Source organism: Corella eumyota, chromosome 2 (assembly GCF_963082875.1).
Source record: "Corella eumyota chromosome 2, kaCorEumy4.1, whole genome shotgun sequence".
In the NCBI taxonomy this organism is placed as follows: domain Eukaryota; kingdom Metazoa; phylum Chordata; class Ascidiacea; order Phlebobranchia; family Corellidae; genus Corella; species Corella eumyota.
The window spans coordinates 6019106-6032292 of NC_137491.1; the positions used below are offsets into that span (position 1 = coordinate 6019106).

The 13187-nt window shown below is 31.3% G+C and overlaps 1 protein-coding gene and 2 non-coding genes across 3 annotated transcripts; 1 reads left to right on the forward strand and 2 right to left on the reverse strand.

The window, feature by feature from the left end:
• Positions 1-208: 208 nt before the first annotated feature.
• On the reverse strand, positions 209-280 carry Trnaa-ugc (transfer RNA alanine (anticodon UGC)). Its single transcript has one exon. It is a non-coding gene; the product is annotated as a tRNA-Ala (tRNA).
• Positions 281-284: 4 nt separating this feature from the next.
• Positions 285-366, reverse strand: Trnas-gcu (transfer RNA serine (anticodon GCU)). Its single transcript has one exon. It is a non-coding gene; the product is annotated as a tRNA-Ser (tRNA).
• Positions 367-1650: 1284 nt separating this feature from the next.
• On the forward strand, positions 1651-13187 carry LOC145742972 (uncharacterized). Its single transcript, XM_082560819.1, is given in 26 exon segments — positions 1651-1743; positions 3096-3291; positions 3607-3752; positions 3839-3993; positions 4124-4243; positions 4549-4635; positions 5111-5208; positions 5338-5427; positions 5592-5763; positions 6206-6341; positions 6460-6680; positions 7011-7199; positions 8427-8541; positions 8654-8844; positions 8931-9048; positions 9109-9256; positions 9394-9589; positions 9868-9943; positions 10153-10332; positions 10443-10856; positions 11004-11215; positions 11366-11524; positions 11678-11778; positions 11897-12011; positions 12283-12395; positions 12903-13187. Coding segments are annotated over 26 exon segments (3978 nt in total). The 5' UTR covers positions 1651-1664; the 3' UTR covers positions 13054-13187.

Below are 13187 nucleotides of genomic sequence, written 5' to 3' on the forward strand. Positions count from 1 at the left end.
ATACAATTCTTATAATTTATTTTATTTTAAATGTTTTCGGTATTAGGTAACCCAAAACGACAAATTAACCTTTAAAGATTTGTAATTGTTATAAATAATATTTTTATATTTTTAGGTAAGTAATATGTGTTATATTAAATTAAGGTGTTTACACACATAAGTGTATGTATGTTTAAATTTTTTTGTATTTATAAAAAAAAAATAAAAGTGGAGATGCCGGGGATTGAACCCGGGGCCTCATACATGCAAAGCATGCGCTCTACCACTGAGCTACATCCCCAACCCGACGAGGATGGGATTCGAACCCACGCGTGCAGAGCACAATGGATTAGCAGTCCATCGCCTTAACCACTCGGCCACCTCGTCTGGCGTCTGAACTAGTGCAAAACTTCAATGTTATGCGTCGAGATGTGTTGCTAAGTATTTTATTATGCAATTACAACCTCGTTTAATGTATTAAACTTCATGTATAACGATAGAGGGAAACATAAAACTTAACAATTGTTTTACTTAAACAGTTAATCTAAATTTTGTTTTTTAAGTAAGAAAATAAGTTACTCAAAATCTGAGAATTTGCGAAATTAATAGAATTTAATCAAAAAGTTTGCAAGTCTTCTAAACCGATAATACGTTAAACAAATATAAGTAAGGTCAAATTTTTAAGCGATCACTTTTTATGGTTTATTTACCTGGGCGATTTTGTATTTAGCAGATTGTATGCCTTCTTGAAAACGAAACACGACACTTAGTAAAGCTAGGTTGATGTCACAGTGAACAGAGATATTTTTAAAACGAAATGTTGTTTTAATTAAGCGATTTTTTCGATAAACCGCAAAATCCGAAGAATTTAGCACAAAAGCACTTTTTATTAGTAAAATAAAAAAACTGGAAAATGACAAAAAAGATGCACAAATAAAAGCCATAATTTGGTTATATATCAAAAAAAGTTGTGCATTTATTTTAAGTTTTAACGTTTTTTTAAAGTCCAATAAATTTGTGTTTGTTGATTTAAAAATAGCATATTTTTCAAGGCAACGACGGTTTGTACTTATGCAAACATAGGAAATGTCAGATATGTCTGTCACTTTACCTAAAAGATGTAAGAATATTTACGTACGATAAATTAGAGCCGTTTTGAGGCGTTACTGCTTAAAAGGTCGGTTTATAAAATGTAATAAGAAACTAATTAAGAAATATCATACCTTAATATGGCTTACAAGGTTTCAATTTAGAAAAAAAGCCGAGTGTTACAGCTTTCAGTCATTACTAATAGGATCTTGAATGTGTGTTTTAAGTATGCGCAAACGAAATTTAAAAACCCTAAATTTATAAATCAATAAAATGAAAAAAGTGATAACGTAACGTTAGCCTTAAGGCCTTGTGTCCACATTTCATTTACGGGCCAATGAACTATAGATTAAGCCGTATACATTACGAAAAACGTAGATCTAAATTATGAATCTTCAAAACAAATTGCATCAAAGTCAATCGTTATTTAGAACCACGAGTATAGGTTAATGCACGTTTAGGCAGACCACACAAATAAAATTATTTGACGCGGTGAACTTGAAATTTATTTTTTGACTTGAAGTAATTTGAATTTACATGCAAGTAAATGTTATTTGTAAAACTTATTTGTAGATCTTTAATTGTCTTTGTCTATCATGAGAAGTTTAGGTATATTTGGATTAGTCGTTGTATTGATTTTCAAAGAAAGTTTTCAAGCGTTGGACAATGTAAAAGGTAAGCAAAGTTGACAGTTAAAAGGTAAAAATCGTACAAATAATATTTAAAATTGTCAACAATAAAAATGTAGTTAAAACCTGCGAACAATGTATATGTAGTTTATAGCAAAGGCGTTTGATGTACCAAGAATTAATCCAATAAGCCCTTTAAAACCAGTATTACCATTTTAAGGCAAAACCAAGGTATTGCTTTACAATTATCGCAAGTCTAATCTTTCTCTGTCATTTGGTTACTTTCATGTAGAAGACAGCGTGTCCAAACGATTTATTTACATGCAACAAAGATCTTCGAAGTGCAGTCGGTTGCTTAATTATCTAAACTTGATCTTGAAGTTATATATAAACAATAAACAATTGACAAATGTGATATAACCACGACAACTTTTGGCAAATATTAATCAAATATGAATATAAAAAGCGTGTTATATCGTAGAATTGTAATATATTAGTGGAGTTGGATATACATAGCATAAATTGGTGTGATTAGTACTTTAAAGGTCCCCTGGGAAAACTTACGCGCGGCCTTTTATTATAAATTCAAGAACATGAACTTTTAGATATTAATTGACATTACCGTCAATGTGATATATTATAATGTAAAACTTATTTGATTAAAAAGAAGCGTTTGCAAAGGGAGTTTTTCTACATAATTGTAATAAATCAAAACAAAATACTGAAAAACAACCGGGATACGAAAATACATTAAATAAAAACAATGTAAACCTAGACACAATGCTAATTATAAAGCTCGATTTTCGACAAGGCAAACGAGAAAACTGTGTTTTGTTGTCTGCATGCGTCACCCAAACAAGATAATCTCAATCTAGTTCAAAATTAATGATCCATCAATGTCTTTAAATACTTAAATACAATGTTGTATGCGGATGTCACTTAGATTCCAAGTATTTTGGCGACCTAGAACGCTTTTGTTGATTGCAAGAGAAGTAATCACGTGCGCTTAAATATAAAGTCATGGTCAATTTAACGTGTCTGTTATGTTCAATTTTTAATGAATTTTTTAATGTTTTTATAAAATATTTTGAACTGGCTAAGGGTGAAAGTGAACGGTATTTAATGTTGTTTTTGTCATGGCATTCTATTTTTAAAAGTTTAAATTAATAAAAAACGAAACAACAACTTTTCCAAAAACGCAGTTTTGGAAATTTTTATTTTCGTATATTTTCGTAAAATATTTTTTACATAACTTAACTTAGCATTAATGTCATCTTCAAGTTATATTAATTTCTGAAATTATAAACCCTTATTTCAAAGAAAAATAAACATAAATTTTTAATAATAATGGCCCTGTATATATTTTAACATTTAATAATAAGCAAAACATTTTTAAAGATGGACTGACTGCAACTTGCAATTTTACGACGCAATTTTCTTGTTTGAATGGACATTGTATAAAATCCGAACTATTTTGTAACGGAAAAATGGACTGTAGTGATGGCTCGGATGAACAACTTTATTCCTGGTTCAGTCCTTTGGACTCAATTGCGTGCATACAAGCTTTAAACTACGACAACACTTCATTTCCAAGGTATTTAAGTCAATACAAAATTTTAAAAAATATCAGAAAAGTTTTAATATACATAAACATATAGTAACGTCATTTATTTACATGTGTATAAAAACAGAATTGAGAAAAAATCACTAAACAAATGAAACTTGACATTAAACTTAAAAACTGTACGCTAAATCAATGATTTGAGATAACATATCTAAAATATGAAATAAATAATTAATTGCTCGGCGAATATTTTTGAGAAAAGGTTTAACATAAATATACTGTTTTCAGTTAACAAAACCTAGTTTAAATGTTGTGCTATTGCTTTTTAAAAATATTCACTTTTAGAACTTGTGCTTTAATGAACACTTGGATATGTGACGGCGTTAAAGGGCAATGTCTAAATGACGTTGACGAGAATTGCTGGCAATCACCTACAAGTAAATGTAAAATTCATTCCACGTTTAGATGTAACGGATTTCCGGATTGCGAAGGTCAGAATGCCAAAGCGCGTTGAGTTTTAATCCTAACATAGAATTATATTTATTGAGTATTATTAAATATTTGTGTTTTTGTTAAGATGGGAGCGACGAATCAAATTGCAACTCATATCAATGCGCAACTAGTAATACAACAATATCGGAAGGCCAGTTATGCGATAGAAGAAAGGATTGTGAAAATGGCGAAGACGAGTGTTTACAAATGTGCTTTTTTCGGTGCGATTTCTGCCCAGCTGTAAGTCAACTTAACTTATTCTTTGATTTTACCAAATGAGAAAAAATATTAAAAATTTAAATAATATAAAGTTTTGACCTTTTTTAAGTTTCATATTTTTTTATAATATTAACAAAACAAATTATTACAGGGAAACAGTTACATTATAGATGATTACAATGTTTTACAATCTAACATTTTTCAAGAGCGATGCTTAAATTGTTACACTTTGCTTTATCTTAATCATCCTCAAAGATACGCTTTGGGGCAGGTATATTTTTTAATAGATTATTTTAATATCGATTAAAACTGTGAAATTATCATGACCTTTATTTAAATATTGCGAAAAGTTTAGCAAATTTATTCTAAGTCAATATTTATAAATTATTTACACAATATCTAATCATTTAAAAGGCGTATGGTCGTCCTCTTAATTAAAAGCAAAGGCTTAAGTTAAAAACCGAAATTTCAAAATCGAGGATTAGCGAATGCCGTTTAAATTGATAACGATTGGTGGTTAGTGAAGTAGTTTATCGATTAAATGTCGAGCTAATGTAAGTGAGTTTGTTTTTTAAGTTGTGCGACGACACTCTTACGTGCCACGGTTATCCAACAGATGAACTCAGTTGTGACAAAAAATACAGTTGCAAGAATGGAAATGAGGTAATGATATAACTTCAAAAAATAAACATATAAATTGAATGATTTTGCCTAATTAAAATCCTAAAATGTCTTTGTTTAAGTAAATGTATTGATTTGTTAAATAAATCTATGATTTTTTTTAACGTAGCTTATACAAATTACTTGAATATAGGTTTTATAGTAACGTACTTGCTGCCAAGTAGTGTAAATGCATAATTTATGTACTCTGTGGCTTTTACGCACTTAAAACTGAATCTAATTTGCAATACACGTCTAGATTACACTAATCCTCTAAAACAATTTAATATATTGACAGTAAGATCAACCTGTTGTTTAACCTAACCTATAAATGTACAAGTTTGTTTTTAAAATATTTAACAAGAAATGGTTAGGAAAAAAGGTTTTAACTCTGGAAACAAAATTTAAAATAAAAAGGTAAAGACAGAGCACGCTGATACCGGCACCCAATAATTTTTAATATTTTTCATGGTTTTAGGTTTTCCATCAACTAAGATGCGAAGGTTTCGACGACTGCGGCGACGGAAGTGACGAATGCGACGAGTGTGTGGGAAAGTTCCTTTGCGATAATGGAAGGTTTGTGACGTAACAATAATCAAAAGTTCAACAATTTAAAAAAATATTTTGATTCGTCTTTTTTGTCAAACTTACTTAGTAAGATTTTTTCGTATTTTTAGATTACAATTTTTAAACGTTTTTTGATAGATGTATAAACATGACCCAGATTTGTGATTGGACGAACGATTGTGGTGATAACAGTGACGAATGTCTAAGTCAGTGCAATTCAAAATTTAAGTAAGTTTGCGCGGCGAGTTTAATTAAATATCTTATCCGCTGTACGGCGCTAGAAAGTCAAATGTTACATTTTGTAGTTTGTTAACGAATATTTCTAAATTAAAATTTTAACACATTTTAACTCTGAATTAATGGCCAGTTAATAATTTATAAATATTTTAAAGGTTTATTTGTGGAGACGGAAAATGCATAGCAACGAAATCATATTGTGATGGAATAATCGACTGTTTGGATGGTTCTGACGAATTGGTTGTTACCAGCAACCAAACAACCAGTGACGCCATTGAGTGTAAAAATGTTCTAAACAACGTGGAAAAGACGTGCATTCTCAAACAAGTGAGGCAATTAAGATGAATTTACCACAAAAATTGTTTCACAAATATCTAAAGCAATACCACCACTATAAAAATAGGATTAACAAAAACACCGGCAGCGTGGTGTAGTGGAAAGAACACTTGCTACACCACACATGGGGTCGTGGGTTCGGTCCCCACTGATCTCAAGCTGTTGCGCCCTTGAGTGAGGTGCTATAAACGGTATGAACTCCTGCTGGGCCAGCAATTAATCAGCAGTATAACTATCGGGCAATTATAATATCCCAAACACCATAGGCAACTCGAGACTGGGTCGGAGTAACTGATGTTACTCTATGTTTAAGTCGCGCATTCGACTTTCCCACATCGAGGATAAATATACATATATATATACAAGCCAAAACTATTAGATCGTTTTTTTTAATGTATCCGTATACGTCTTGCTAAATGTTATAACTTGTCAGGAAGAATGGATTTGTGACACTTCAGATCACTGTCGAGACAGAACGGACGAATGTCAACCAGGCTGTAAGGTTTCCTTTTGGTGTGACCAAGGAAAAAAGTGTATTCAGATCGAACATTTTTGCAACGGAGTAGCTGGTACGTTAGGTTGTTTAAATGATAACAACATATAGAAGAAAAGAATAGCATTTATTGTTATTAAAATAGCATCTCAAAGACTGTTTACTAAAACTTATACCTCTGAAATGCTGTTTAGAATGTGAAGATGGTACGGACGAGTTGCCTTACAATCCAATTGGCAATGACAGTAACGTAGTACCTTGCACAAGTCTATCAGGTGCTAGGTGCGGGCTGTCAATCACAAACCCATGGATCTGTGACGTTGCTACACAGTGCTTTCAGGGTACCGATGAATGCGTTATGGGCTGTAACCGACTTTACACTTGCAACAATGGCGACTGCATTGATCGCGAAGGGGTAAGGTTAATTTGCCGCAATTACGCAGTCAATGACGTCACATTGACGTCATAAAGGTATTAGTCCTGGCAGCTTGCTTGGTAAAACAAGTGTTTTTATATAGATATGTTACATCATGGTTATAAATGTAACAAAATTGTTTGTAAAATGTGAAAAGAATGCAAAAACCAGCAGCCCAATTTTTTACTTAAAAGTTTTGAGTAGTTGTACTTTTTCTAATCTCTAGGCCAATGTAATACGGTAATAAAGGGCTTATTTTTTGTATAGGGTATTAATAAAAACTGCTTTTACGTTGTGAACATCCAAAAAATGTTTTTTGTGTGTTTTCAGCTTTGTGACGGTTACCCAGATTGCTTGGACGGAAGTGACGAAATGGTAACCCATGGCGACCGATTTAAGTGTGTACGAACACGACACCCAGTGACACACACTTGTGTGCTACCTCTAACGGTAACAAAAGACGGAGTGAGTGATTGTGATCGAGATATGGACATATTTAGCGACCAGGAGATAGCACCAGTAAGTTACCATTTAAGTATATTAAATGTGGTTTTTGCATATAACAAAATTCCAATAGTTTTAAAGTAATATAAAGGAAAAAATAAGTTTGTGGTTTAAAAAAAACTAACATAAAAATTTTGCATTCGGCACGCTTAATCCAATTTCACACAATCAAAAATTAAAAAAAAAAACAATAACAAAGGCTGTAAGGAAATTGGGTAGCAAGTATTTTTTCAAATAGCCCCGATTACCGACTTTTACAGATACAAAGCCGCGGTAATGTAATAGGATTTACTATGACGCAGTAAGAATTATAATTTGTTGTTGCTGGTTATAAATAGAACTTGACTGCGGTAAATAATGAGCATGATTAAAAGGGATTATGGCCGAATTTTTTACCGGCGCGGTAAACTTGGAGTAAGTGTTGACGTAGTTTATATAACATTATTTCCTGTTTTCGACAAACTTAAAAATATTTAATTTTAATTTTTTGTAATTGACTTTTTTGTGCTGCATTATAACCATTTTGCAATATAGCAAAGAAAACGTTAACTTCGATTATAAGCAAGCATTTTTGATCAAGCTTTCATATAGGTTATTACATTTTCAAACTTTTTTAAAACGCAATTTAGGGCAACTTTATATTATCGAAATCATGCATTATTATCGCTTGTACAAATTGCTATTAAAAAGTAAAACCATTTTTAAAATAAATTACTCAAATCAAAAATCATTTAAGTGACCTTACAGGTAACTCAATGCGCGTAATCGCTTGTTGATAACGTCATCGATTACTAAATTTCAAAGAAAGTGCCTCGTAAGTTAGTTGGAAAACGGGTCAATGTGTGTTTAGGCTTAACCTTAACGATTAGGTCAACTCATTAAATTTTTGATAAATCCAAACATACAAAACATTGTCATGCGATATTTCAAGTGAATATATTTCCAATGACGTTGATTCGAGTATTTTAGTGTTTTGCATGTCATGAAAAACAGAACCACTTGTAAAGTTGATCTTATCTTGTCAGTAATAACAAAGAAACTTACGTTTTATTTATTTTTACAGACATTTAGTAAATGACTTCGCTTAAATGCAAATTTTCTTTTTTTTTGTGAGACAAAAATTTGTAGTTTATTTTGTGTGAACACATATTTAATTATTTATTAAAAGAGATATGTTTTCGACACTATCAGTATAGCTCCATAGTTGTTTATGTTGGTTGATTATGTTTCAATACTCCTTAGACTTTACAACAAGATGATTGGCAAAATGGACATCAGAAAAATACTAACAAAAGTGATCACTTACATCCTACGTCATCCTATTTCAAATGCGTTGGAGAAACCCTAGTTATTCCAGGTTAACTTTGCTAAATATATTAACAAATATTCTTTAAAAAGTTAGATTTATTAAATAAATAAAAATTGTTGAACAAGATTAAGTTAAGTAATTGCAATACTTTTGCTCACAGAGGAAAAGCACTGTGATGGCAAAATAGATTGTGCTCTGTTATCAGATGAGTGCATGTGTCAAAATTCGCCGCCAATCTGTAACCACATTTGCTACGGTTCAATTTTACCGTCAGGTGGAGACAAAGTTTCGTGTAAAAAGTGCAGCGTTGGACAGATCTTATGTGACGAAAAATGCATCAACAGAACGCAGGTAGTTTGAACATGTTGTTGACGTATAGACATAGTTATGCTTTTACGACACAAGAAAAAAAGTTAAGTAATTTTTGTGTTTTTAAGATATGCAACGGGGTGATGGATTGCTCATCAGGACAAGATGAACAAAACTGCCCGAATTCCACATTTTGTTCGATGGGTACAAGTCACAGTTGTCAACCGAACTTCTCCTGTCTTGAGAGTAAGTTTTGAAAAAAATACAATTTTAAATTTAAATTAATATTGAACGTGTTATTACAAGGTAATGGTAAAATCGGGCATAAAACACATGCTTATATTTGTGATGGGGTACCACAATGCACTTATTTCGAGGACGAATGCAATCAAATCTGTGCAGCCGGGAACGTAATGCCAGAGTACTGCAAATATGTAATCAAACTAGAAGCCAAGTAAGAAATATTTTGGTAATGATGTTACTGTAATACTGTACTTGTAAATACCCCATATATTAACTTTATTAAAAAGATCTTTGATAAAATTTCAACAGGTTTTTAATATAACTGTAACAAGTAATTTTCTTTTGCAGTAGCCACCGAAGTTATTTTAGTTGCAACCGAGAAATAACTTTGTTGTCCGGCCCAAAAGTTTGTGACGGATATTCGATGGATTGTCCAGACGGCGAAGACGAGATGTTATGTCCTAATAGAGTTTATTGCAACAATACTGTCGCAAACGAAACTTTAAAAATTAAAGGAGGTCAAATCCATATTGCTCCATCGCAGGTAAAAATTGGTTTAAATATTGCGAACGAATTGTAAGATCACAAATCCTAAAAGTAGCGATTATTTCTTTAAATGTAATTTGTTCATATTAACATTTTTTGGATGTTTTTGGTCAACTTTAGCGACTAAAACCAAAAGTTGGCGATTAAAATTTAAATATCATTTATAATTGCAATATTCTTTACAAAATATTCTTTATTTTACAGCAATAATAGCACTTTGATGAATATATACGTGTTACAACTAATTCGTGTTTAAAACAGTTATTTATATCGCAGATTTGCGATGGTCGAATAGATTGCAAAAACAAAGGTGACGAAGCAAATTGCGAGGATTATTTTTATTGTGATGGAGGTTTGTTATTGCATTATGACGTAGTTGTGACGGTAAAACGTGGCAAATCAAGACCAAAATAGACCATAACCTAAATCCCAGTTTACCTGGATAATCTAACTTTACAACCTATGGAAAAATCACAACCTAACTATAATTGAATTATTGTTAAAACTTTTGTCTTTAAATTAATAGAAAAGGAGTTTTTTCTATATTCAAATCACATTTAGGAAAGCCCTTTTTTGTTCCGATTAAAATGGTGATGGACGGAAAGTCCGATTGTTTGGATGGAAGCGACGAATGTCCTCCGGATAGTTTTAATGAGAGCATTTTTGCGTCCAGGGAGCACATGATCAAAAATCCACTTCTTCGGGTTTTAATATGGATTATGGGCACAATTTCAGTTTCAGGTAAAACATATTTAGGGCATGTGAGATAAACACAAGAATGTTTTTTTGTGTTTGAACTTAGAAGTTTATTGCGTACCTTTTTAAGGTATATTTTTGTTTGTTATTTTTAGCCAACATTGTGGTTTTAATTGAGTACATTCACGGCATTCACAGCGTAAATGGGTTTCGCAAGAAAAGGCCGTTCGGAAAGGTTAACCACGTGCTTGTCATTAACCTTGCTTTAGCTGATTTGCTTATGGGAGCATACTTAGTTCTTCTCGGATCGGAGTCTCTTGTCATGCAAGGAAGCTACTGCTCAGAAGACAAAGCCTGGAGAACCTCTAAGACTTGCAACGCACTTGGCGTGATGTCAGTTTTATCGACAACAACCTCTGTTGAAATCCTCCTAATTATGACGTCATATAGACTATATGGGATCTTATCTCCGTTTAAAAGTCAACATGCTAGTTATATTAATGCAATGTTGTTTAGTTTTGTGGCCTGGATTATATCTGCGACTCTGGGTCAGTACACATTTTAAGACTGTTAAGATTTGTGGTAAAAAGTCTTTTTTAGTATCTCTGTTAGGTAATCTAAGCCTGAGAGCATTCAATATGATGCTAAAAAGAAAATTTGTAGTAAAATGCCAGGCTTCAAAGTGTTTAAAATGTAATTTTATGTTTGAAAATAAGTTTTTGCTGAAATCATTTTTAATTTGCTTACAGCACTTGTACCTTTAACTTGGCCAATCTCTTCCTTCTACAACTCCCATATTTGGATCAAGCATAATCCATATTTTATTAATGACGTCGTTAGTCAAGACGACGTCACTTCATTTGTGAACCGGTTACCTTTATTTTATGGACACGATGAGCAACACCATTTCCAAAAAAATTGGAACAAAGTATTAAATAATATTACTTATCTCAAGAAAATTGTTGCGAATAATTATAAAGTTAATGACCTTTAGTTATTTCTAACAACTAATTGAAATTTTTTCTGTATTAGAAAAACAATACTTTTTTAATATTATTTGTAAAATAACTTTTTTTAGGAAGATTTAGATATTTCTTGGGTTTTAATTTCGTCTATGATGAAAGATACGTTTGGCCCCGATACATTTAAGGGGGAATTTGGGTATTACAGTTCACACAGTGTGTGTATCCCCAAACTATTTGTAACAACAGAGGACAGGGGTTGGGCTCATTCTTTGGTTTGTATTTTAATATATGTAATTTATTTTGGTAGGTTTATTTATTTGCAAGGATGTAATGTTGTGTTATTTGTAAATATAACAAATTACTTAGGAAATCTTCTAGAGGAAAGAAATATATTTAAACAATGTAATTCGTTTATTTTTGCACAGGTTATAATCCTATTTAATTTTGCCGCATGCATTTTCATAGTGGGATCGTACACGCTTATATTTGTAAGAAATTCGACCAATATGAACATGAATAATAACAGGTAGGTGAAACAGTTACATTAAATATAGTAAAAAGTAAAATAAATTTTTTGAAAATAATCAAAAAAAAAAACTTTTTAAAAAATAAATATATTTTATTAAAAATTGTTTATATTATAGGCAAAATAAAATGTTTCGTCGAATAATGTACCTAGCAGCGAGTGACGTTATATGTTGGCTACCTATATGTGTAATGGCGTTTATAAATTTGGCAGGTCACCCAATACCAGAAAACGTAAAGAATTATATTTATTTAAAGTTAAAAAAAATTTCAATTTATTTTTCAAAATTAAGAATGAAAGCTGAACAAAATTTATTGGCAAAATTGTTAAAATTTATTTATAGTATATTGTAAAGTTTCGCTAACGGCTATAAAACTTATATAATACTTATAAATAATTTACTAACATTCTAAGTTTGTATCGTAACATTACATAATAATCAAATATCTTAAACACTGATGTTATATAATCCAAAATGGTATTTTAATGTTTGTTATATAACAGGCTTATGCAATATCAGCTGTAATTCTGCTACCAATTAACAGTGCAGTAAACCCACTTTTATATTCTGATTCTGTTCAACATATTATGATTAAATTTCTAACTTGTGGGAAACGGTAAGTGTATGATATACGTTGTCAAAATTGTGAATGCATTTTTTTCTATTTTGGTGTTTAACTTTATAATTTGTTTGGATTAATTTTTTACAGTAAGACTAACCAATGATTGGTTAAAATTTGGTCACGTGATTTACTTAGGTGAGACGCATTGGCAGTCGTGCGCTGCATGGCTTAAATGTACATGGGCCTAAGTGAAAACATTAGCCTGTATTTGTTCAAGTTGGAGCTATACCAAAACTATTTTGCTTTTATGTTATGTTTATGATTTTTGCATTTGGTAAAACGATTATCGTAAAAAATCGTGTCCTAATTAAGATGCCCAATATGCCACAATAATTTAACATGCATATCACGTGATGGTCTAATGTGCCCAAATGATCACTAAACACGAAATATGTCAGAAAGATTTAAACACAAACTTTTTTTTTGGCAAAATCAATATTGCATTTTAAGTATTATTACAAAAATTGCTGATGATAAAATTACCCAAAGTATTTATTTTAGAAAATTTGCGAGAGTACAGAAGTCGAATACCGGTCATGACCCCTTATCACCAAGGTCATCTTTTCCACTCTTACAACGACAAAAATCGAATCCGAAAAATTCTAGTCCCGAAAAAACGCAGCAAACAATTATTAACAACAAAAAATCTTAAATTTCCAAACGTTTATCATAGTTATAATTGCAATGTTTTATATATATGTGTTCATTGTGCAATTTTATGTTTAGAAAATATTAAATTTGTAATAAAGATTTTTGTTTTTGCTTTTTTGAATAAATTACGAATTA